The sequence below is a fragment of the Paroedura picta genome, chromosome 1, assembly GCF_049243985.1.
Source record: "Paroedura picta isolate Pp20150507F chromosome 1, Ppicta_v3.0, whole genome shotgun sequence".
NCBI classification, from domain to species: domain Eukaryota; kingdom Metazoa; phylum Chordata; class Lepidosauria; order Squamata; family Gekkonidae; genus Paroedura; species Paroedura picta.
This window is the reverse complement of record NC_135369.1, coordinates 53,736,531-53,760,112: the sequence shown is the minus strand read 5'-3', so window position 1 is coordinate 53,760,112 and position 23,582 is coordinate 53,736,531. Positions and strand designations below refer to the sequence as shown.

Below are 23,582 nucleotides of genomic sequence, written 5' to 3'. Positions count from 1 at the left end.
CTGCTGATACAGCTGAAGATTGAATTTGCTTTCTTTACTACCACATCATACTGTCTGCTCATATTTAGCTTACAGTCCACAAGTACCCCAAGATCTTGTTTATACCCACTGTTACTGAGAACACTATCTCTCATCCAATATGCATGCGTCTCATTTTTGTGATCCAGATGTAGAATTCCACACTTCTCGTTATTGGTTTGCATCTTGTTCTCATTTGCCCACTTTTCCAGCATGTTCAGATCTTGTTGAACTTTATCTCTGTCTTCTGAGGTGCTCACTTCTCCCAATTTTGTGACATCTGCAGATTTAATGAGTAGTCTCTCCACTCCCTCATCCATCCAAATCATTGATAAAAATGTGGAAAAGTACCAGACCCAGACTGAGTACCCTGTGACACTTCACTGCTTACCTCCCTCCAATCCAATGAAACAATATTGACACTACTATTTGGGTGCAGTTTTCTAAACCGTTCCTTGTCCATCTAATCTTCTGAAAATTCAATTTGCAGTCTACCCATCAGAGCATCATGGGGAACTTGTCAACTGAAATCCAGGTAAACAACATCGACTGAGTTTCCGTGATCTAGTACAGGGGTCGTCAACCTGTGGTCCTCCAGATGTCCATGGACTACAGTTCCCATGAGTCCCTGCCAGCATTTGCTGGTAGGGACTCATGGGAATTGTAGTCCACGAACATCTGGAAGACCACAGGTTGACTACCCCTGATCTAGTATACCCATCACTCAACAGGACATTTTGGAGTCTGGCAGGAGCTGTAGGAGATAAATTTGTGCTGAGGTCCCTGGATCGACAAATTGTCCTTCAGATGTTTGCAGATCACCTCCTTTAAAATCTTTTCCATTATCTTCCTTGCAACTAAGGTCAGAATCCTAGTAGTTTCCTGGGTCTTCTGGCACATCTCCAGTCCTCCAAGAAGTCCTAAAAATGATGGAGAAATTTATTTATTTGTCAGAATAATAGACTGCCTCTATTGGGGCTGCCTTCTTGGGGTGGTTCATAACATGAAAAAATACAAGCAATACAATTAAGTTTAAAATCAGTTAAACAGTTAAAATAGCCAAACGTTTAGTGGAATCTTCATTGGTGTTCTTGTTCGAGGGTAGACAGTGGGAGATATCTAGATTGCAGGGGAGGCCCTTTATGTTGGTAACTCATTTGTCCAAACAAACTTCAATCATAAGCCTGGTGAAAGAGCTCCGCCTTATAGGCACTACAGAACTGTGATAGTTCTCCGGGAGCTCATTCCACCAGGCAGGGACCAGGGCCAAGAAAGCCTGGCCCTGGCTGAGGCTAGTTGGATTTCTTTAGGGCTGGGGATTTCCAGACAGTTTGGGGACACTGAACACAGTGCCCTCCGGTGGATGTGTTCAAATAAAAAGGCTCCACAAGCTCTTCACAAAGTTCTTTGAGTACTATCGGGTGCCCAGCATCTGGCCCAGGGGATTAGAACTAATCCAGTGCAACCAGGAGCCTCTCAGCAACCTCTCTCCATGTCAACCCACCACCCAGACACTATACCTTGCCTACTACTATCCTTAGATGTGTCCATATTCTTCCAGAAAAAAACAGGCAAAATGGGTACTGTGCCTGTTTTGGCATAAAGTTGAGTCAAAAGATAATGATAGTACAGGAGGTATAAATAGTGTCATTATTATATTTTAATTACTTCTTTGTATGCAAAATAAGCATAGTAAACCTCCCTTTCTTAGCCTCCCCTGGCACAGATTGGCCCTGTCACCAATCAGTCTTCAGTGCTCTGTACACAGTTGCAGTGTGCAGCCCCCATTCAAGCAGTGAAGACATAATTCAGGCTCTTCCTCCTCTTATCAGATCACAAATGCTAATGGCTTTGTATCATCTGCTTACAGCTTGTTGCTTGAGGACTGAATCACAAAAAGTTAATAATACCTAGTGTAGCTTGCCCCAACATGTCTACTGTTGCCTACTTGTTGACGGAAGTACGCTGTCTCTCACTCTGGCATGAGGAAGGAACAGTAAACAAGCTTATGAAGAAGGGTGCTGAATCTGACTGTACAAAGAAAGAATCTGCTGCTCTTTGCCATTCTTTCAGTGTAGCATCCTTGCTCTCTAAGTGGGTGGGGTAGCAGTAGGCATTTCCAAAAAGTAGCAAAAAAAAGAAAAGAAAAAGAGAAAGAGAAAGAGAGAGAAAGAGAGAAAGAAATACAGGAGAGTGTGACCCATCTTCAGGCTCTGATAGATGGATTGAAGGACAAGGAAAATACTTTTTGTTGATGATACAGTAGTGATAGCCCTGTTCCATGTCAGTTATACATTATTTAATCCATACATTGGTATGAAAAAATGTCACTTTAGCACAGCTTAATTCAAAGAGTTGATGAGTATGAAGGAGCAGGTCAGTGTGGAGTGGAGAGTAGCCCAAAGGGGGTCTGGGTAGGAGAACCAGGACCTTTTCTGCATGAGGACCATTAAGCTGTGCTGCCTCCTTATATTTGATCTGTGTCTGGTTGCTGCGATGTTGCCACTACCATATGGGAGTCTTATAATCTGTTTTTCCCCGTCTGCTACCACACGTCAGCCATAGAATGGAAGTCAGGAATCCCTGTGTTTTTTTTCCTGTTTAGGCTTGTCAATCAATGTCATGTAGCATCGACGCCCAATCATCTTTCAGCACCATCTTTTCATATCCTAGGGCTCCCTCCTCGGAACATTAATTAAAAAAAAACTGGACCAAAATTGCTTTGCAATGCGAAACTGCTACAACAGTCATAATTTAAGGAGGCTGGGGCTTTTGCTGCGAAGGTTCCTCGTTCCACATTCCAATTTTCGGGTGCTTTCCATTCTGTGGTAGGGGCACCTGAGTGCAATCATAAACCTGGTTGCTGCTTTTTTGATAGCCATCGCGGACAGAATGGTGGTTCCTTGATCATGCATACTGAGAATGATAGACGTGGGAAACAACATTAAAGATATTCCCCCCAAAGGGATGGTTAATGTAGCTCAAGAACTGTACTCGTTCTCCATGGAAACAAGTACATAAAATGAGAGGTGCCAGCTGAAATGGTGTCAAGGGGTGTTTTTTTTCTGCCATTTTGAGCCATTGAAATTACGTTGCAAAAAGACTCTCTCTCTGTCTCTGTCTCTGTCTCTCTGTGCCTCAAGCTGGGGGAAGTAAGTGGTGATCAGGCGTTGGGGAGGTGGGTGTTGGTGCAGGGAAGCATGACAATGGATGAGCTGGATTTTCCGCTTCCAGGTCCCCCCTGCTATGACTTGCAGCATGAGGTTCCCCATGGCAAGAAAGGGACTGCGTTTCTCCACAATTTCTTGTTTTGGGGCAACTGATGTCCACAATTGTGACAGCCCTGGAACTGCAATAGACCGGCATTGAAATTAGGAACTGTGAATTTGCTGCAGGACCAGACAAGTGATGAGCCACAGCAAATCCCTTGTGCGGAAAAGGCCCATGAGCGTTAGCTGGAAAGCAAAGCTCAGGAAGATAAGGCAGTTGATTGTAAAGAAAAGCCAGTTGTTTCAGTGTTCATTTAAAGATCTCTCAAATTTTCCTAGCTCAGTCGCAGAAAGAACGGGCAATGCCCAGGAAAATTACACCCATTTATTTTTATTTATTTTCCAACTCATATTTGAAAGCTTAGGACAGCTTATAACATTTAATGGGATAAAACAAAATTAAAACATTTTAAAACAATCCAATAATTTAATTTAAAAACATCAGGGAACTCATTGCCTTCTCTCTGGTTGGGGAGAGGGGGAGATAAAGTGCGTTGCTGTCAAAATACTGAGCCTTTCACTATGTACTGTCATTACTCTTGATGGGGAAAAGCATGGGAGAAGTAAGAAAATGTCATGGCCTCAACTTTGTGAAGTGGCTTGCCTGATGGAGTCAGGAAGGCTCATACTCACACTCTCTGGTAACTATGCAAAGAGACTTTTTGGTAATAATGCAAAACAGAATTATTCAAGAGGGTTTTTAAAAAAACAGGTTGGTGGGTTGTACTGTAATAAATGATTCAGAAAGATGCTTGAGTAAAGGGTTAGGGACTGTGGACTATACTATTGTGTTTTTCAACCTTTTTACTGTTGAGAAACTCCTTAAACATTCTTCAGGCTTTGAGGAACCCTGGAAGTGATGTCAACAGGCCACATTTTTCTGCCACAGCTCTGGAAATCACATGTCACCAAAAGTGATTTCACCCAGATACTCCCGTTGAATGTGACATCGCCAGGCCACTCCCACAGCACAGGAAGTGACAGTACAGAAAATTTTTGAGGTGATTTGTGAACAAAACCATATGTGCACGCTGGGCTGGCTACCAGTTTGCTCTTCTTCACCAAAGGGAGCTTGCAGTGGGAACCTGCAGAAACAGGGCCAGAGCAGGCCTAAGCTACTTTATTGACACCCCCCCCCCCCCATATGTGAGAAAAAGGGCTGGAGCAGGCCTATGCTGTGGTGTCACTCCTCCCACAGTTAAGTTAAAATGAGAGTACTTAGCTCTCTGGGCTCCAGATACTACCACATGTGACATGCCTTAGCCAGCAAGGATCATTGGTTATGGGGCCCAATAATTTAAAAGAAAATTAAAATATGTAAACGATTAGTTAACTTTTGGGGCTGTTGTGGCACCTCAGGATATCACGAACCACTGATTGAGAAAGCCTGGCTCATACTGTCTGTTGCTGTTGGTAAGATACTGGTCTGTATAATTTGAATAATTTAATGTATCAGGTTAATGCTGAAACTTTGTTTCAGCTCTGTTCAGCTTCCTGCAGTTCAAATCCTTATTGCATTGTTTATTGAATTTCCCATCCTGTTGACTGTCTTGACTTTCACTGTGTAATCCATTGTGAGTCTCAACGAGAAAGGGAGACTATAAATAACATAAATATCAGCAGGTATTTAAGAGGATGTTCTTTTAAAGTGAAATTTTAGAACAGTCAAATATCCTATTACACAAACTGCTCCCTGTTACACAAAATGTCCTGTTACATGACCTGTTACACAAACTGCAACCTTTCTCAAGTGCGCCTAAAGCAGCCTATGTTTCTTCTGGGACCTTTAAGCATGTGAATACATTTGGTCGTGTATTTACGAAAATGGAAGGAAGAAAAACATTTATATAGTAAACTTTTATTGAGAATAAAAGGGACAGCATAGAGAAAAGTGGGGAGAGAAGGCCAATTCAAAACTAAACTGTTTTCAAGGGTAGCCCATTGTAGAGTGCATTGCAGGTTTTTTGTTTTTCTTGGTCTAGCAGATTATCATACATACCCAAAGAAAGCCAGTACACAGTGTAGTCCTAGCAATCCCATTTAGGTGTTTAAGTCAATAGGCTGTTCAACCAGAAAAAGACAACAGTATAACAAAAAAGTTACTGTTGCCATTCAGTATTAATTAAAAACAATGTATAACTGCAGCAACTATATATTTACACACCTCTAACGTTATACTAAAATCCAGTTAGTTAAAGGAACTAACAAACTTCTTATTCTGATGAGGATCCAGAAATTTTCTTCTCAGATCCAAATAAATTACACAGAAAAAGAGGAAATGCTCATTAGTTTTACCGAAGATCTATTGCAGATATAAATTCTTGATCCCTTTTTTTGTCCTGTAAGTGAATGCACTCTTGCAAGGAAGAAGTCTCCGATAGTACCATAATATTGTAGAAATAGTATGAAAACTGGTATTGATTAAAATATTAATATCCAAAGTACAAGGATGAACATAAGTGCCACTTCCCTTCTTGAAGATCTTGCCATTCTTCTGCCACTAGATAGCTGTTAATCAAACTATATAAGCACTTATTGATTCTCTAGATTAATTGCAATTCTCTAGATTAATTGCAATTAATTAATCTAATCCTATATAAAGATATTCCACATGGGGTTTGGGTATGTTGCTGACTGGAGGACAAACAAATTTTGGTAGATCTATGAATAGCTGCTGAGAAGATGGCAGTGTATGATTGAATTTTAATTTGATTGAATTAAAATGAAAATATAAAGGACTAATTTGGGTGGTGATATACATTAACTTAGGGAATGTCCTGCTTCTCTGGTCAAGGCAGGATACTTTGCTTTCATTCTGAGTGCAATTTATTTGTTTACTACTATGCGTGATACAGTGCATCATTCACAGATGGAGTTAAAGTAGTTACGTACTATATATGCAAAACAGTCTCTTAACAATACTTAAGGTGCCCTGGATTTCTCCTGTATCTCTGGCTAGGTTTAAGGTTGTCTTTTACCATTGGTATTTTCTGAATGGACAAGAGACTATGGCTCCAAGGATGGTTGGTTGACAAAGCAGTTTTGATCTAAATGACAGAAAAATAAAGATTGATTGATTGATGCAGGGAAAAGTGCAAAAGGTTCTTATTAAATAGCATTCAGTATTGATTAGCTAAAGGAGAAAAGGCTATTTAGATATCAGGCTACTGTGTATTTGGTTAAGCTTTATTAAGCTCCAATTTAGTTGTTCACACTGGTCATACAAGAAACCATAAAACTCCTGCAAGGCTGTGCATGATTTTTTTTGGGGGGGGGGTTAACTCCCCCCAAAGATTTTATAAAATAAATAATAAAAAGCTACTCATTGATTAAATGAAAACCTATTAACTATGGTACAAGATAGAAAAATAATAGAAAAGTGTTTAAAAATTCAGGAAAAAGTAAGAACTATTTAAGAAATTTCACGAAGGTTATGAAATGTATTGGAACACACACACCCCTTAAAAATCCTGTGTGTGGGCCTGAACTCCTGATATTTCAGGGGACAAAAAAGTTAGGATAGAAAGTGATTTCCACAAGTAAAATAGTCCCACTGGTGGGGGAAGTAATGCCTACTGGGGTTCCAATCCAAATCAAGGATTCAAAAGATTTTATTATAAGAAAATTTAAAGAGGCAGAGGTCTCTAGCATTTTGTGTAATCTGAGGAGCAACAGACATTAGGGACAATGCAGAGAACCCATTCTGTTAGGAAGATTCCAGTAGGTAAGTAACATTTGTACAGCTAGGGCTTTCCAGTTGATGGTTATAGAATGGATTGCACTCATTGTTCTTGGCCTTCTTTCCATAGCTCACAGTGTGTGTCAGCTTCATGTGTGATTTGCTGGATCATAGTCACAGCTTTCAGATCCAAATCTCAATTACTCAGATTTTAATTTTTTTCTTAATTACTTTTGCTTTTCATATAGATGTATGAGAAGTGTGTTATTGGGGTGGGTCTGTGCTGAATTCTCAGTTCTTTCTCAAATAACAAAGTTGTTCTGTCTTACGGTAGTGTGAGGGGGGATATGCTTGTACTGAATTCTTATATTTTAGATAGATTTGACTGCAACTTCTCCTCTACTGTATTTGAAGAAAGAGCCTCCTTGGCTGTGGCACCAAAATCATAGAATTCCCTCCCTCTGTCCTTCTCATTGTTTTCTTCTAGCAGGTGAAGACTTTCTGCGTTTGTTTGACATTGCTTCACTGACCCTCCTTAGTTTTATATGTTTTATAAGCTTGTTGCAATGTTTTGATCACTGCCTTCAGGACCCCAAGTTGAGTGGAAAAGCAGTATAAATATATAAATTATATAAATTTCAATAATTTTGTTTGCTCAACAGCAAAGGTTTAGTAGGTTACAATTTTTGATTAGAAATGTACTTTCATAACAAAGTGAAGCAGACGATTAGATCAGGGTAGATATAAATTTCCAGGCAATAATAATAGTGAAAAGAATAGAGAAAAGCAGCCTTGAGATGATATAGTGATATGTAGAAGGTTCAGCTGTTTGCAGAACCAGTTGTTACCATATTCATAGATTCTGCTATGTAAAACCTGTAATGATCTATTCTTAGCTGAGTCTTACTCTTGGGTTTTTGCAGGCAAGCATTACATAGAAAACTTCCTGTTTCTCTCTCTGAACTTGTAAAAGTACTTCACATGCATCATTTGTGAATGGTGGAGAAAGCAGGGATTGGAGGAATTGCTGTGTTTCTTCTATCAGATTACTTTTCATTGAAGTTTAGGTAAAAGTAATATATAGCATTGTATTATTACACTCCTGTAAAGGCAGAACATCTATCCTCATTCCTGATAGCCAACAACTGGCCATTGTGCAGATTTTAAAAATCTGCCAAACAGGACCACTCTTGACAACAATTGAAGGGTCTATAAACCAGAGAGAACACTGAGTTCTTATTTTAAATAATAATAATAATAATAATCTTATTTCTCTAATAAAAATAATTGGGGATAACAGCAATACTTTTTCTTTCATGCACAGCCCTTCCCAAAGGAGGAGTTTGGATGGCATGTTGGTCATCACAGCAACCCAAAATGCCATGTGAGAACTTGGTGGAGGGAATACTAAGAGTAGGCGAGGCTAGAGTTGGCTCCAGCTTGGCACCCGCTCAGACTCTCTTTCTTCTCTGCACCTGGAAAAGTGAATGGGTGAGTGGACAGACAGGCAGGTGGATGGACAAGCAGAAGCTGAGGCAGGTGAGATGGAGGAAGGGAGGGAAGTAAATACCAAGCATCTTAAAGGGGGGGGGGCAGAAAAGGTTAAGAAGTCATGCCAACGAGGAATAGCAATAAATGCTCTTAAGTAAATACCACATATCCATTTTCTTAATGACAAATTGTGAATAATTTGAACAGGAGTCATGTGACACTTAAGAGACTTGCAAGATTTTTTTTCAGCATAAGCTTTGAGAGATTAGAACCTGCATTCTCATTATGCTGTCGATTTGTTTTGGTGATCTGAAAAAAATTAAAAGCAGGGTCAGGTGGCTGTGAAATGCAGCAAGTATGAGGTGAATTATTCAAGAGTAATGGAAAAAAACTAATACAATATTAGTTAACACCTTCAGTGAGTAAGCAGCCCCATGCTTTCAGAAGATAGTTATCACTTAAAGTAAAAATCCCAAGTTCATCGGGGGGAAAGCATAATCTTGTTTAAATTTCTACCATGGCAATACCCTGGCAACAGTTCTCATTGTAGCCTTAAAGGAATTGCTTTGCTCCTAGAAAGGTCAAGGCTGAAATGTGCTATGGATTTAGTATTATCTTTGTATCTTTTATCAGTAACTTGTACTCTTTTTCAACTAGTTGTGAACCTACGAATCCCCAGTGAACTCTGCTATATATTATTTGTCAAAGGCATACTGCAAACGTTGTCAGTTCTTCAAAAAGCACATATAATTCAGGCTGAAAGCATTTTTAAGCAGCCACAGTGAATAAAGTAAACTTTTTGTTCAAAATAAATTAATCATTTTTTGATATCTCTGCAGCAATTTTTGGATGCTTTAATAGCTACTATCTATAGCCAAAAGGAGCTCACTTGTACAAATGAAGTGATATACCTTTTCAGATAAACCAAATACAAGAAACATTTAAAGCTGATGACAAAAGGACATTCCAAGAATGACAGTCAAGTTTTCCCTTTCACCTGCTAGCAAAATCCAATAGGTCTGCATTGATACAGAAAATATGTATTTAGACATACTTCTGAGGAAGCAACTATTTTAAATTTCTATAAGGATAATTTATCGATTTTTCTAAGTTATATAGAAAAATGGCCTATGTTGCTTCTGAATTAACAGAAAGGGAAATTAAATTAAATTGAGGAGGGTAGGCGGATAATGGAACTTGTTCATAATCTTACACAATTTAAAATTTTATCTGCTCTTTGCTTGTGTTATTTCAATTACCCAATACATTTTGGGTAAATTTCAGGATGTTCTGGTGGTCCTTTTTGCCTCACTTGTATTGAATGGGAAAGTTAAAAGAAAGCTTTAGAGTGAAATTGACAAAATTATATCTTCTACTGTTTTCTCCATCATTTTATTTTCAGTTCCTGAACTACTAATGGGAAACCTTTAATGGGATGCAGTCCCCCACCATGCTCAATGAAACTCCAAAGTCTTTATTTCTGGGACTTGTTTAGAAGTGCAATCTTCACTGGTTTAGTAAAGTTTTTTCAGTCTGTCAAGGATTAAAATGTCTTCTGCCAGTTACATTCAGTATAATGACAAATGATTTTGGGAAGATCATAAACTATTTAATTCAAGATTCCTATTTCAAAAGTAGACACATATTTTTGAGTTACTTAGGTGTAAGGATCAATCAGACCACTATTGTGCCAAATTAGATCATACTTGGTTAATCAGTGGCAAAAAGTGCTTAGCAGCTTGTTAAAATCAAAGCAAGACTTTGTTCTGTAGCTAAGCTTTTTATACTCAGATGACTCATTTGTAAGCCTTAAACATTCCAGCATTGCACATGTTTTACCAGTGTATTCACTTACCGTTTCAGGTTTTTTTTTTTTGTGTGGGGAGGATTGGTCTGGAGGACCAAGTATCTTTGTGAGGCATTTGTAAACATTAGTCTGTGAAGTTTTGGGTCTAGTGTGGTTATTTGTTGTCATGAAGGCTGTGGTTGTGGTTCAGTAATAGAATACTTGATTTGCAACCTGAATGTTCTGTTCCTGGCATATCCCATTGAAAGGGTCAGGTGTTGTCAATGCAGAGAGTTGCTGCTACCCTGAAGTAGGTAGCATCAACCTGGACTGCTTTCATATGGAGAATTTTCCCTGTTGCAACCATCTGAATGCAGGTTTTTTCTTATGACATCTTCCTGTCTTCACATACAAGTCTTGAACAGCCCATTCCTTCCTCAGGAAAGAAACACTTTCCTTCAAACCTATAATAAAATGTTTTTCCCTGATAAGATGGTGTCTTGTGTCTGAAAAAGACAGTATTCCAAAACACGCTGTTAGATTTCAAACCCACAAGTGTTACTGGTACTCTTCAGAAGTGAAGTGACAGGAAATTGTTCTCACAGAAGAGTAGTCATATGAAGAGTAAATGTCATTCAGTGATTCAGATAAAGGCTAGCCATTAGGATATTAGTAGTGATCTGCTTTGGCATCTGGTTATTCCCCTTCATTCTTCCTTGGCAGATTTTTTTTTAGCTCACTTGTAGGTTCTACCAGTTTCAATTTTAGCAGGCCTTGGAGTTTGGCATTCAGAGGGCACCAACCTGGCTGTCCATCACAATTTCAGGGCTCAGCATGTCAGAAAGAAATGTAAATATTGTTTTAAAACACAATTCAGTACCTTACGAATTTGTAATACAAAACAGTAAGCACTTCATTCTTTGCTTAAGACTAGATCTTAATGCAGCGTTCCTATTTCAAAGCACAGATCATTCTGGTAAAAAGACATTGTAGTGAATTGTTTGAGATTGCTAAAGCTGGTTAGATAATAGGAAGTTGAAACAGGGACATGTGTGTGTGTAAGTGAAGCTTTAGTAAACTACCAAATACACTATGTTTAAATGTGTACAATGCCTTAGAGATATTTTTTCTCTTGCTTCTGTCTGTTTTCAGATGAATTGTCTTGAAGTAACTCTCCGTCTTGAGTCAGTTGGGCTCTGTTTCTAGTTTTGCTTTTGACCTGCAGGCTCTGCTAACATTACCGCACTTTGGTTTCTGCTCCCATTCCTCTTAGTACAATTTCTGTCACATAGCATTATTTTATGCTGTGGATCACACACAGAGAGCAACTCAGATGACAGACTTGAATAATCCTTTACCATGCATCTCTGTAAATCCCTTAGTTCATTGCTGATTCAGGTAAGTTAGACGTGTTGGTCGGAAGCAGTAGAAGAAAATTTGAGTTCACTGGAACCTTTAAGACCAACAAAGTATAATCTGGGTATAAACTTTCACATGAATCTGATGAAGTGTTCATGCACACAAAAGCCTTTTGTTATGTGCGAAGTAGTGTCCGACTCAATGCAACCCCAGGGACAATGCTCCTCCAGGCCTTCCTGTCTTCTACCATTCCTCGAAGTCCATTTACGTTTGCACCAACTGCTTCAGTGACTCCATCTAGCCACCTCATTCTCTGTCGTCCCCTTCTTCTTTTGCCCTCAATTACTCCCAGCATTAGGCTCTTCTCCAGGGAATCCTTCCTTCTCATGAGGTGGCCAAAGTATTTGAGTTTCATCTTCAAGATCTGACCTTCTAAGGAGCAGTCAGGGCTGATCTCCTCTAGGACTGACCGGTTTGTTCGCCTTGCAGACCAAGAGACTCACAAGAGTCTTCTCCAGCACCAGAGTTCAAAAGCCTCAATTCTTTGACGCTCGACCTTCCTTATGGTCCAACTTTCACAGCCATACATTGCAACTGGGAAGACCATAGCCTTGACTAGACGCACTTTTGTTGGCAGGGTGATGTCTCTGCTTTTTCAGATGCTGTCTAGATTTGCCATAGCTTTCCTCCCCAGGAGCAAGCGTCTTTTAATTTATTTGCTGCAGTCCCCATCTGCAGTGATCTTGGAGCCCAGGAAAATAAAATCTGTCACTACCTCCATTTCTATGTCATGATCTTTGTTTTCTTGATGTTGAGTTTCAATCTAACTTTTGCACTCTCCTCTAAGCTTAGACCCAGAATTAAACCTTATTGGTTTTTCTTTCTTGTTTTTTAATTTGTTCATTATTCTATTTATACCCGCCGCTCCAACACAGTGGCTGGTGGCGGGTAACAACAATAGCCCAGAATAAAATCCCCCTAATACAATAAAATCCGATAAAACCCACCCTTGGTGTCAATAAATAAAATTATCTCCCAACTCTACTGGTTTCATTGCAGGGCCTTGGGGGCCATATTAGTAGCGGTAGCCTGATGACCTGGTTGGTTCTGGGAGGGGCCCAGATCTTAACTGCACTGGCCTTAACCAAAGACCTGGTGGAAGAACTCTGGGCCATTCTGCACAGATTCTTTGTAGCAGGAGTGTGGCAAATTGAAATCGCTACTAATTTGCAGTTATGCACAACATCGTTGACAATCTGCCACACTCCTGAAACCGATCCGCAAAAAGCGCTTTGTTGTAGCGCTTTCAGAGAAATCCCAAAAAGTGGATTCACCCTCCGGAAAGCGCTACACTCTTGCAACCAATCTGCAACACTAGCGGGAAAGTTCTGTGCGTTACCATTGTTGCGGTTTCTGCAAAGTCCCTCCCCCTGGCTCTCTCCTCTGATCTTCCGGCGAAGCGATCTATTTTGTGCCATGTCTTACTTTGTACTTTGTTCAGAAGTTGTAAGCTTGAAGTCTGTTCCTTCCTACTAGTTGATTATTGAGTCATTTGTCTATTACATAATTTCCTTTAAAATAATGTCTGCATGATTTTTGTTTTTTTCTGCTTGGAAATGCTAATCTGATCCTTGCTGTCACAATGAAAAAGAATGGCAATGGCGGTGGTGGAATAAATGCCACTTATTGTTGGAAGTTTCATTAATCATGGGAATGTGATCATTGTTTGGAATAAAGTCATAGAATCATAGAGTTGAAGGGATCTCCAGGGCAACTAGTCCAACCCCTTGCACAATGCAGGAACACACATCTACCTGCTCACCCATGGTGACCACAATTTCATACCCAAATGATCCCTTGACCAAAAATCTACAGAATCCAGCCTGGCGTGGAGAGAATTCACCTACCATTGCACAGCAGCAATTAGCAATTCCCTGGGTATGCAAGGAAGAGCCACAAGAGACAAACACTGGCACATCCCTTCCTGCTTACCCACTCTGCCTAAGTTCATAAAATCAGCATTTCTGACAGATGACTATCTAGCCTCTGCTTAAAAACTTCCAAAGAAGGAGAACTCATCACCTCCCGAGGAAACCTGTTCCACTGGGGAACTACTCTAACTGTTAGGAACTTCTTTCATATGTTTAGCCAAAATTAATTTCAACCCATTGGTTCTGGTCCACCCCTCTGGGGCAACAGAAAACAACTCTGCTCCATCTTCTAAGTGACAGCCCTTGAAGCACTTGGAGATGCTTATCATATCACCTCTCAGTCGTTTTCTCTCCGAGCTAAACAGACCAAGCTCTCTCAACCTTTCCTCATACGTCTTTGTCTCCAAACCCCTCACCATCTTTGTAGCCCTCCTATGGACATGCTCCAGTTTCTTTACATCTTCAGTTGTGGTGTCCAAAACTGAACACAGTAAAGTGGTAATATCACCTCTTGTGATCTGGACACTATACTTTTAATGTTTATTTTAAATTATTTCTTTAAAACATTTTAATGCTTCCTTTCTACCCTGTTCAGGGTCCGCAAAGAGGCAAGTGTTCAAAACAGTAAAACACATATTATGATGTATATTTATTTATACATATCTCAGTACAACAAACACATAGAAATACTGTAACACAAACAAGGTGGGGCAATTAGAGTCACGGGGCCTGTTAAGCTCATTAAACATGGAGCCCCTGTTTGAAGAAAATATTAATTGCTTAGGGATATAGTAAAAAGTGTATACCATTCCTCATGATCATAATAGGTAAGTAATTTATCTTTATGGGATCAGAACAGAAATTGTCTTGTTTCCAAACTGGAATGGGGAGAAGTTTGTCAGTTGGGAGAGCACGATTTCTGTCTGGCAGTAGCAAGTGGATCAGCATTGAAGCTAACCAAGGGTACAGGAAGGTAGGATGCGGTGGCTAGGAGCCTTCAGTCAGATAACAAAAACTCATGGGACAGGGACAGTTGTACCAGTAGAGTTCTGGCTGCAGCAGCTAAATCGTTATAGTACCTCCTTATTTTACCCTTCCCTCAGAGCCCAGCTCCTTCCTCCTGTGTGAACTCATGATGTACTGCCCTGTGGTGCAAGACATGCACTTCGTCTTCTTATCCAGCTTTGGTTCAGACTTGCTGCAAACTCCATTCTTGTCATCCCATGGATGGACCTGGGGATTCTGGAACCAGACAAGTCCAGTGGGAGGACTCCTGACTCTCTGCTTTCTCTAGTTCTTTGGATAGTCTCTTCCTGCATGACCTTGGTGGCTCTCAGATAAGGCAAAGATTGCAGAATTACTCTCATTTGCGGAGTGGGTTCTGTTTGTCTCTAACATTGGATCGAGGCAGATTTTGAGATCAGTCGCTGTTGATCAATAGTGATAGCAGTGATTTATTTCTTAATACACCTTTGCTTTTCACAAGCAAGTCGTTGTCTTTTTGTTTGTCTGGTGCACACTTGGTGATGGGGGAATTTATAACTTTAGTCATGGTAAGAAGCATACAGTCTCTTAAAGGTGTTCATTTTGCTTGCTGTATGAGAAAGATCAAAAGGTCAGCTGTGAACATAACTGTACTGAAGATTGAGTTTAACCAGAGGAACACGATGAGTGAGACCCAGTTGAATTAAATATAGCTCATATGTATCTGTTACCACTATGCATTTTCTTTCTGTTAGAACCTTATTTTCAGCTTATTCTAAGAACTTTATTGTTATTTATTATTAGGGACTGTGATTTTTTGTAAACAAGTATGTGCCAAGAAAATTTGTTTGAAAATATTGTTTACAACCTCCGCTCTACTTCATGGTATACGTTGCTGCTTTGGTGCTTGTTCTGAAATTTTTACAACCTAATATGATCTGCTGGAATGTCTTCTGAATTTATCTGGATGTAGTTATTTCACAATAATACTGGTTCTATGATGCTCAATGATTGCATAATTCAAAACATCTTTCTATTTCAATAATTTTGAGGCGGGTATTTTAAAGGTTTTGCTGCTTTAAATAAATCATTTAAATAAGGATTTTTTCTTTGCCTCTTTTTTAAACAGTTGTAGAATGGGGAGATGACGTTAAATCCATCTCAGAAGATGAAGCTGTTATGCTAGTGAACCATCAAGCAACTGGAGATGTTTGCATTCTAATGATGTGCCTTCAGGACAAAGGCACGGTATGCAATATTTGTGTATATATTCTTATATAGTTCTAAGTCATCTTGGAAATATTTAAGGAGTCCTGTGCAGAGCACTGAGGTGCAATCCTCCACACACAAATCAATATCCACTAGGTATTTTAACACACACACACCTTACTCTACTGGTTAATCCGTGTCCTACAACAATGCTACTTCACACAGTGGTTTGCAGAGAGCATCATTCACATAACCTTTAAATATATAACTGTAATATTGGGAGCATCCAGATGATTCTCTGGGCTTTTTAGTCCCATCACTAGCACAGTGAACCTGTAGCTTACCTATCCTCTAGTCTTCTTCACCAGAGGGAACTTGCAGAAACAGGATCAGGTGTGCTGCCCTGCTGGACTGCATCTACTTGGCCAGATGGGTATGCCAAGACATAGTTCTAAACAGAGTCCAGTCTGGGAGGTTGGGAGCCAAGGCAAACACCATTCACAGCAAGTAGGGAGGAGGTGAGGCAAGGTGACACCAAGTGAGATGCCAGAGGGGGAGAACATCATAATCCAAAAGCGAGAGATGTGGTAGGTATGAAAGTCAAGCTGAAGTAAAAAAGAGGCGGGAGAGATGGAATGTAAGCCAAAGTAGAAAGAGCCGGAGAGACAATGAACAGAGCTTCACTGTGGTGACCAGGAATCAAAATCGTCAGCAAGATGGGCAGAGTAATTGTTGTCTCAAGGCCCTTCGCCAATAGCCAGGACTGGGTGGGGCAGCTCCCAGCCAGATGAGCTACAGCTGGAACTAATCCTCATTGGAGGAAGGAGTTGCAGCTGTGCCCCATCTACCCTAACAGTGAGCTAACAAGCGTGCGCATCTTCTGACAGCTGTCAGGGTAGGTTGTCTCTGCCACCGTTCCCGGTCTGGGCCTGTGGGGGCCTTTGGCCTTTGGTGCTGCTCCTCTGGCAAATCCTCCAGGCTGGTCACTGCCTTGTCCATAGGCTTGATGTAGCGGGGCTGGGTTTCATTCTGGCTTGTCCCAGGCTGCTCATTCCCTGGGCGATCAGGCAGCTCCAGGTCTGGGTTAGCCTGGTCTCCTGGAGTCTCTGGGGGAGCCTCTGCCTCTGGTGTGCCCCCTGGTGCCAGATCGGAGCTTGAAGATATGACACCAGGGCAGGCTTATGTTGCTCTGTTGTCTTCACCCATCCCAACACTGGAAACAAAGCTGGAGCTGGCCTAAGTTACTCTGTCCTCCCACCCCAACCCATAGTTAAGTTAAAATGAGAGTATTTACCTCTCAATTCCACATGTGATGATTCTCATCCAACAAGGATTTGTATGGCCCACCCCTTCCCACCCAATCTAGGCCCCTCATTGGCAGGTTGACATGACCATATATGGCCATATCATGATTTTTTAAATTAAAAACTTATTAAAATTAATTACCTCTCACCCCTCTGGAAGCACTGTTCCAAGGTGGGAACCACCTATCAATCACTGGACAATGGATTTGCTGATTTTGTTGAAACTGGAGGTGGGTGCCATATTGGAGAACGATGCCCAGAAGAGCTGCGGGTGTTATATCAAATAGCCACATGTGGCTCCTAAATCAATGAGTATCACTACATAGAATCAAAGAAGTGAGTAAACAAGACATATAAAAAGTACAGGTGTTTGCAGACAGAAATTGTTTAAAATCATTTGTGTGGCCAGGAAGTAGGTATTTAGAGACATCAAACATTGTTTTTGTTTTTCTTTGCTTTGCTTTTATGCACAAGAGACAGTGAAGTGCATTGCATTAGCAGTTTAAACACTGGAAAAGGGATGCAGCCAGGCTATTTTAATTTAGCCTAACAACTCATACTGCAACATTTACAGTTTTGCATCTGTCTGTGTTAACTAGGGTATAGATAAACTGGAACCAGGTTAATTGGTGGAGCTGAATGGGGTTACTGTGCAGGTGGGGTTTGGGTTTTTTACTAATTTGTTTGTAATTTTATTCTGGTTTTATTATCTTTTTGTGAACTGCCTCAAGCCAGCTAGCCTGAGAGTGGCAGTCATTAAGTCTAATTATTTATATACAAACAAACATATCTCTTAGATTACAGACACTCAGTACAAGAAAACCTTTTTGAGGCTTTGGAGATCAAGCCATGACTACATTTAAAATTATTCTGTCTACTGTTGAATTTGTGATATTGCTTACAGCAAAATTCATTGCATGCTTAGTAGTGCATTACAATTTGACATTCACTGTAAAATCAGAAATAGGTGAATTCTTATTGCTTTGGGATTTGGCTTAGGAAAACTGACCTATTTTCTGGAAATGAACAAACAGCCCTGTTTCTTTTGAGCCCAGTTTGGAGTTCAAAGAACTTGGAACCCTGCCTCCTCAATTGCATCCGTTTACAGCCACTGGCTAAACTTGTGGTGGTTATCAGCCAAGTGGCTAGCTACTCAAAGATGAATAGGTGGAAAGAGAGAATCTCCTGCTCCAGCTTTGCCTGGCACTTTAAACACTCTTTTAGCTGCATTCTAGGCGTCTTGTCCCAAAGTATCTTTAGAAATGTAGTCCATCCTTATCATTCCTAACATTTTAACATCCATGATTTTGGAATTACGTCTCCTGGGGTAAACCCAAGACATTGGCCAACCCCCACGTGTAAGATTATGACAGTCTTCTGTTCAGATGCTCCTATTTCACTTTTATTCATTTTGAAGCATGGATATGACCTTCATTTCTATGGTGTTTCAAGCATTTAGTGTTTGATTTTATTTACTGCAAGATTATAAAATTGTCATCTTATATGTATACTGTCGCCTTGCCTATTTAACTTGTATCCGGAGCACATCATGAGAAAGGCGGGATTAGAGGAGTCACAAATTGGGATCAAGATTGTAGGGAGAAAAATCAACAACCTCAGATATGCAGATGATACCACTCTAATGGCAGAAAGTGAAGAGGAACTAAAAAGCCTGTTGATGCGGGTGAAGGAGGAGAGTGCAAAAGTTGGCTTTTGCAAAACAAAGATCATGGCATCCGGCCCTCTCAATTCCTGGCAAATAGATGGGGAAGAAATGGAGGTAGTGACAGATTTTATTTTCCTGGGCTCCAAGATCACTGCAGATGGGGACTGCAGCAAATAAATTAAAATATGCTTGCTCCTGGGGAGGAAAGCTATGGCAAATCTAGACAGCATCCGAAAGAGCAGAGACATCACCCTGCCAACAAAAGTGCGTCTAGTCAAGGCTATGGTCTTCCCAGTTGCAATGTATGGCTGTGAAAGTTGGACCATAAGGAAGGTCGAGCGTCAAAGAATTGAGGCTTTTGAACTCTGGTGCTGGAGAAGACTCTTGTGAGTCTCTTGGTCTGCAAGGCGAACAAACCGGTCAGTCCTAGAGGAGATCAGCCCTGACTGCTCCTTAGAAGGCCAGATCTTGAAGATGAAACTCAAATACTTTGGCCACCTCATGAGAAGGAAGGATTCCCTGGAGAAGAGCCTAATGCTGGGAGTAATTGAGGGCAAAAGAAGAAGGGGACGACAGAGAATGAGGTGGCTAGATGGAGTCACTGAAGCAGTTGGTGCAAACGTAAATGGACTTCGAGGAATGGTAGAGGACAGGAAGGCCTGGAGGAGCATTGTTCATGGGGTTGCGATGGGTTGGACACTACTTCGCACATAACAAAAGGCTTTTGTGTGCATGAACACTTCATCAGATGCATGTGAAAGTTTATACCCAGATTATACTTTGTTGGTCTTAAAGGTTCCAGTGAACTCAAATTTTCTTCTACTGCTTCCGACCAACACGTCTAACTTACCTGAATCAGCAATGAACTAAGGGATTTACAGAGATGCATGGTAAAGGATTATTCAAGTCTGTCATCTGAGTTGCTCTCTGTGTGTGATCCACAGCATAAAATAATGCTATGTGACAGAAATTGTACTAAGAGGAATGGGAGCAGAAACCAAAGTGTGGTAATGTTAGCAGAGCCTGCAGGTCAAACGCAAAACTAGTAACAGAGCCCAACTGACTCAAGACGGAGAGTTACTTCAAGACAATTCATCTGAAAACAGACAGAAGCAAGAGAAAAAAATAGCTCTAAGGCATTGTACACATTTAACGCTGGGAGTAATTGAGGGCAAAGGAAGAAGGGGACGACAGAGAATGAGGTGGCTGGATGGAGTCACTGAAGCAGTAGGTGCAAACTTAAATGGACTCCGGGGAATGGTAGAGGACAGGAAGGCCTGGAGGATCATTGTCCATGGGGTCGCGATGGGTCGGTCACGACTTCGCACCTAACAACAACAACATATGTTAATAAATAAATATTTATTTATTTATTATATTTATATGAGTTTAAAAGAAAAGTGAATGTTAGAAATATTTGTTTTAAGGACAGTACTAACATGAAATTATTTACACATTCTGGAAGATAGAAGTGTTGTATCTCCTAATGCTCACCTTCAAATAAGGTGAGAACTTTTCTTTAGATTTTATATATTACCCTTCAACTGCTCTGATGAAAACCCAGTTTTAATAAATGTATTTTGTCTGTTGATAGACAAGGTTTTTGTATGGTTTTAAGAGACAAATTTTTTATCAAAAAACACAGATCTATTTTTATGCTGAAAATTTCAGAAGATGGTTGTTAATTTACTGTTAATGAGTAGCTAGATTCAGGGGAAACTTGAATTGTGGTATAAGAACATCACCAATTTTCTGTAGAGCAAGCACTACAGAAGTATGAAACTCCTATATGTCTTTATGCTGGTAAGGTACTGCTCAGTATCCCACCCCTAACTAGCACCAGAATGTACAGTTGATGTATGTAACAAGTTTCTGGTTTGTGTGACTGAAATAATGTTCAAAGATAATTTAGAATGACCAGGATGTCTAAAGGCGTCATTGAAATGGCTATAATGGGAGAAATGAAATAAAATTAGATTTTCTTTGGCCAGTATTCATCTTTCAAAACTCCTTTAAAACCCTACAGGGATGTTGCCACAAAACAGCGTTTATATTTATTCCTCAATTTAATAAGAAAAAATGATATAGAATCACTTTTGTGTTTTGAGAAGGGTTACTGTATTTTATTTCATATATAATATATGTGTGTTTTATGACTAAAAACCTCACTGTGTTGATTTCAGCTGATCTGCTCTTTTTTCCCCCTTTGCATGCAGAATGAACTAACTATAATTTTAACTTTTCCAGGTTGTTCGTCAGATGATGTGGCTGATGGATCATATTTTTAAATATACAAACTTTGGAATTGTATCTCTACTTCATGGAGATTTCTTTATAAGACAGGTAATACTTCAAAGTATATTGAAATTTACTCACAGAATCATATGCTATACTTCGGTAGTTATAGTCTGGAAGCATGAGAGACCACAGTGGCAGATTCAGCAAGATTTGTAGTAGAAGGCTGAGGGGAAGGAGTAGAACTTGAGTGCTCTGCATAGCTTTTTTTTTTTTACACATGACTATCAAAAACAGATTTATGGAAACTATAAGCTAATGTATGCACATTTATGTAACCAGTACATTTCAGAATTTGTAGCGTTTTATGGTCTGGGTTTTTAAGTGTTTTTGTACATAGTTTGGAATCGTATATGAATAAACCTGAATCTTTATTGTATTATGGAGTATCAGTCCAATAGCACCTGAAATTTGAATATAGCTCTTCTACCTCAGTCCATCATGACAATTCTTAGAAAACTCATTTTGTTGAGTATGAGTCCAGTGGCACCTTTAAGACTAATAAAGTTTTATTCAAGGTAATATAGGCTTGCTTGGGCGCGCACACTGCCTCAAATACAATGAAATGGGAGTTACCTGTCCATACTTGCAGGTAAAGTGTGAGCAGTAAATTAACATACAGCATAATGAAAATGTTTAACAGACTCCAGAATCAAACAGGGATAACAAGATTTGTTTATAAAGTTATTGTTTATTTGGGTTCTATTCCAGGGGATTGCAGTGAAAGAATTATGAATTGGTAACTTCCGTTTCTTTGTATTTGAGGAAGTGTGTGTGCACATGAAAACTTATCTGTAACCGCTGCTGTGGAGCGGTAATAATAAAGCAGTAAGGGCTAAAAGGGAGGAGAAAGGGCGGGCCCTGTCCGTGATAAAAACTCCTGATTGGGCCCTCCGAGTGTCACTCCAGGGCCAAGCGGCCAATTGGCTGCTTGGCCTGGCCTCGCCTGGGCAGGCCGGGGACTTGCCACGCAGAAGAAGCCTTCTGACACGGTGAGTCCTCCAACCGCCTTCTCCTCGCCCTAGGGAAAGGAGCACACGGCGTCCCTGGTCCTTTCCCGCCTGGGGTCCGTTCCTGCTGGGAAAAAGAGCAGGGACACCGCGTCTTTGACGCGGCGGCCCTGCTCCTTTCCTGCCCCCCACGCTGCCGCCTTGGAGGAGGAATGTGGGCCCGCAATACAGTGGCAGAAACCTGCACCGGCCCCCACTCACCCGACGAGGCCACCCCACCCCTGCTCTCCCAACGCCACCGCTGAGAATGCTGCGCTTATCCACGAAGCCTTCTCCGCCGCCCTCCACATGCCCATTTTTAGAAATGGGCTTTATTACTAGTAACTTGTATAAAACCTTATAGATCTTAAAGTGACACTAGACTTGAACATTGTTCTGCTGCTTCAGACAAACAAGGTTACTCACTTGAATCTGTCTTAGGAGAGAACGTTAATGTTCTGTAATCAAAATAAACAGTACTAACTATGATAAGGTGGTGTTACAATTGTATATTAAGTGAACTCATCACCTTGGTATATGATAATTCCAGTATGCGCATACTTTGATTTACAACTTGATTAGGTCCTGCCTTTCTCACACACATACAACACCAACCAAACAACTGTATATTCTAGAGCAGGGGTAGTCAAACTGCGGCCCTCTAGATGTCCATGGATTACAATTCCCACGAGCCCCTGCCAGCATTCGCTGGCAGGGGCTCATGGGAATTGTAGTCCATGGACATCTGGAGGGCCGCAGTTTGACTACCCCTGCTCTAGAGTATAAGCCGACCTTTTCAGCACATTTTAATGCTGAACACCCCCCCCCCCAGGCTTATACTCAAGTGAGGGTGACCCACTTACCTGTTATTGTTGATACCATATTGTTTTTGTTGATCCCCTTTTCCACTTACAGAGCTAGTTTACTGTTTTTCTTTGAAATAAATATTCAAAAACATTTAACCTACTGATGCCTCAATTAATGTAATTTTATTGGTATCTATTTTTATTTTTGAAATTTACTGGTAGTTGCTGCATTTCCCACCCTAGGCTTAAGTTTCCCCAGGTTTTTGTGGTATAATTAGGTTCCTTGGCTAAAATTTCAGTTGGCTTATGCTCAAGTATATACATTAATCTCAACAGTTAACCAAGCATAGCTTGTAAGTGGGATCTTTCTATAAATTTTGCATCATTCCACATGTCTTGTTAATACTTATGCTTTGCTTCAGTTCTGTTTTTTAGATTTCTGGTTGGTTCAAGATTCCTACCATCCTAATCCTATTGAATTGATTATTGTATGTCCCATCTTATGAATTTTGTTCACCTTATTCTGTGGAATCTGCCTTGAGTCCCAATGAGGAAGGTAGACTGTAAATAATGTAAATAAAATAAGCAAACATCTTAGGGCCAGGGAGACTATCTCGTCCTGTACTGTCAAGTTCCTCAGTTAAAATTTGCCTCTTAATCCATTTTCTTTGTGTCTTCACCTTCAGAGGTGAGGCAAGTGGCAACTAGAGACAGGATATTTTCTGTGGTGGTTTTACTCTTGCACCGTCCTCTCCCTTGAGCATTTTCTGGTGCCTACTTTACTGCCTTTTAAGCA

The 23,582-nt window shown here is 40.4% G+C and overlaps 1 protein-coding gene across 1 annotated transcript in view; it reads left to right on the top strand.

The window, feature by feature from the left end:
* The window catches only part of LPGAT1 (lysophosphatidylglycerol acyltransferase 1), a 97,883-nt gene that overhangs the window by 25,201 nt on the left and 49,100 nt on the right, over positions 1-23,582 (top strand). The window contains exons 4-5 of the mRNA XM_077338625.1: positions 15,647-15,765; positions 20,944-21,039. Of these exons, the coding sequence (XP_077194740.1) occupies positions 15,647-15,765; positions 20,944-21,039 (215 nt within the window). The remainder of the gene's footprint in view (positions 1-15,646; positions 15,766-20,943; positions 21,040-23,582) is intronic.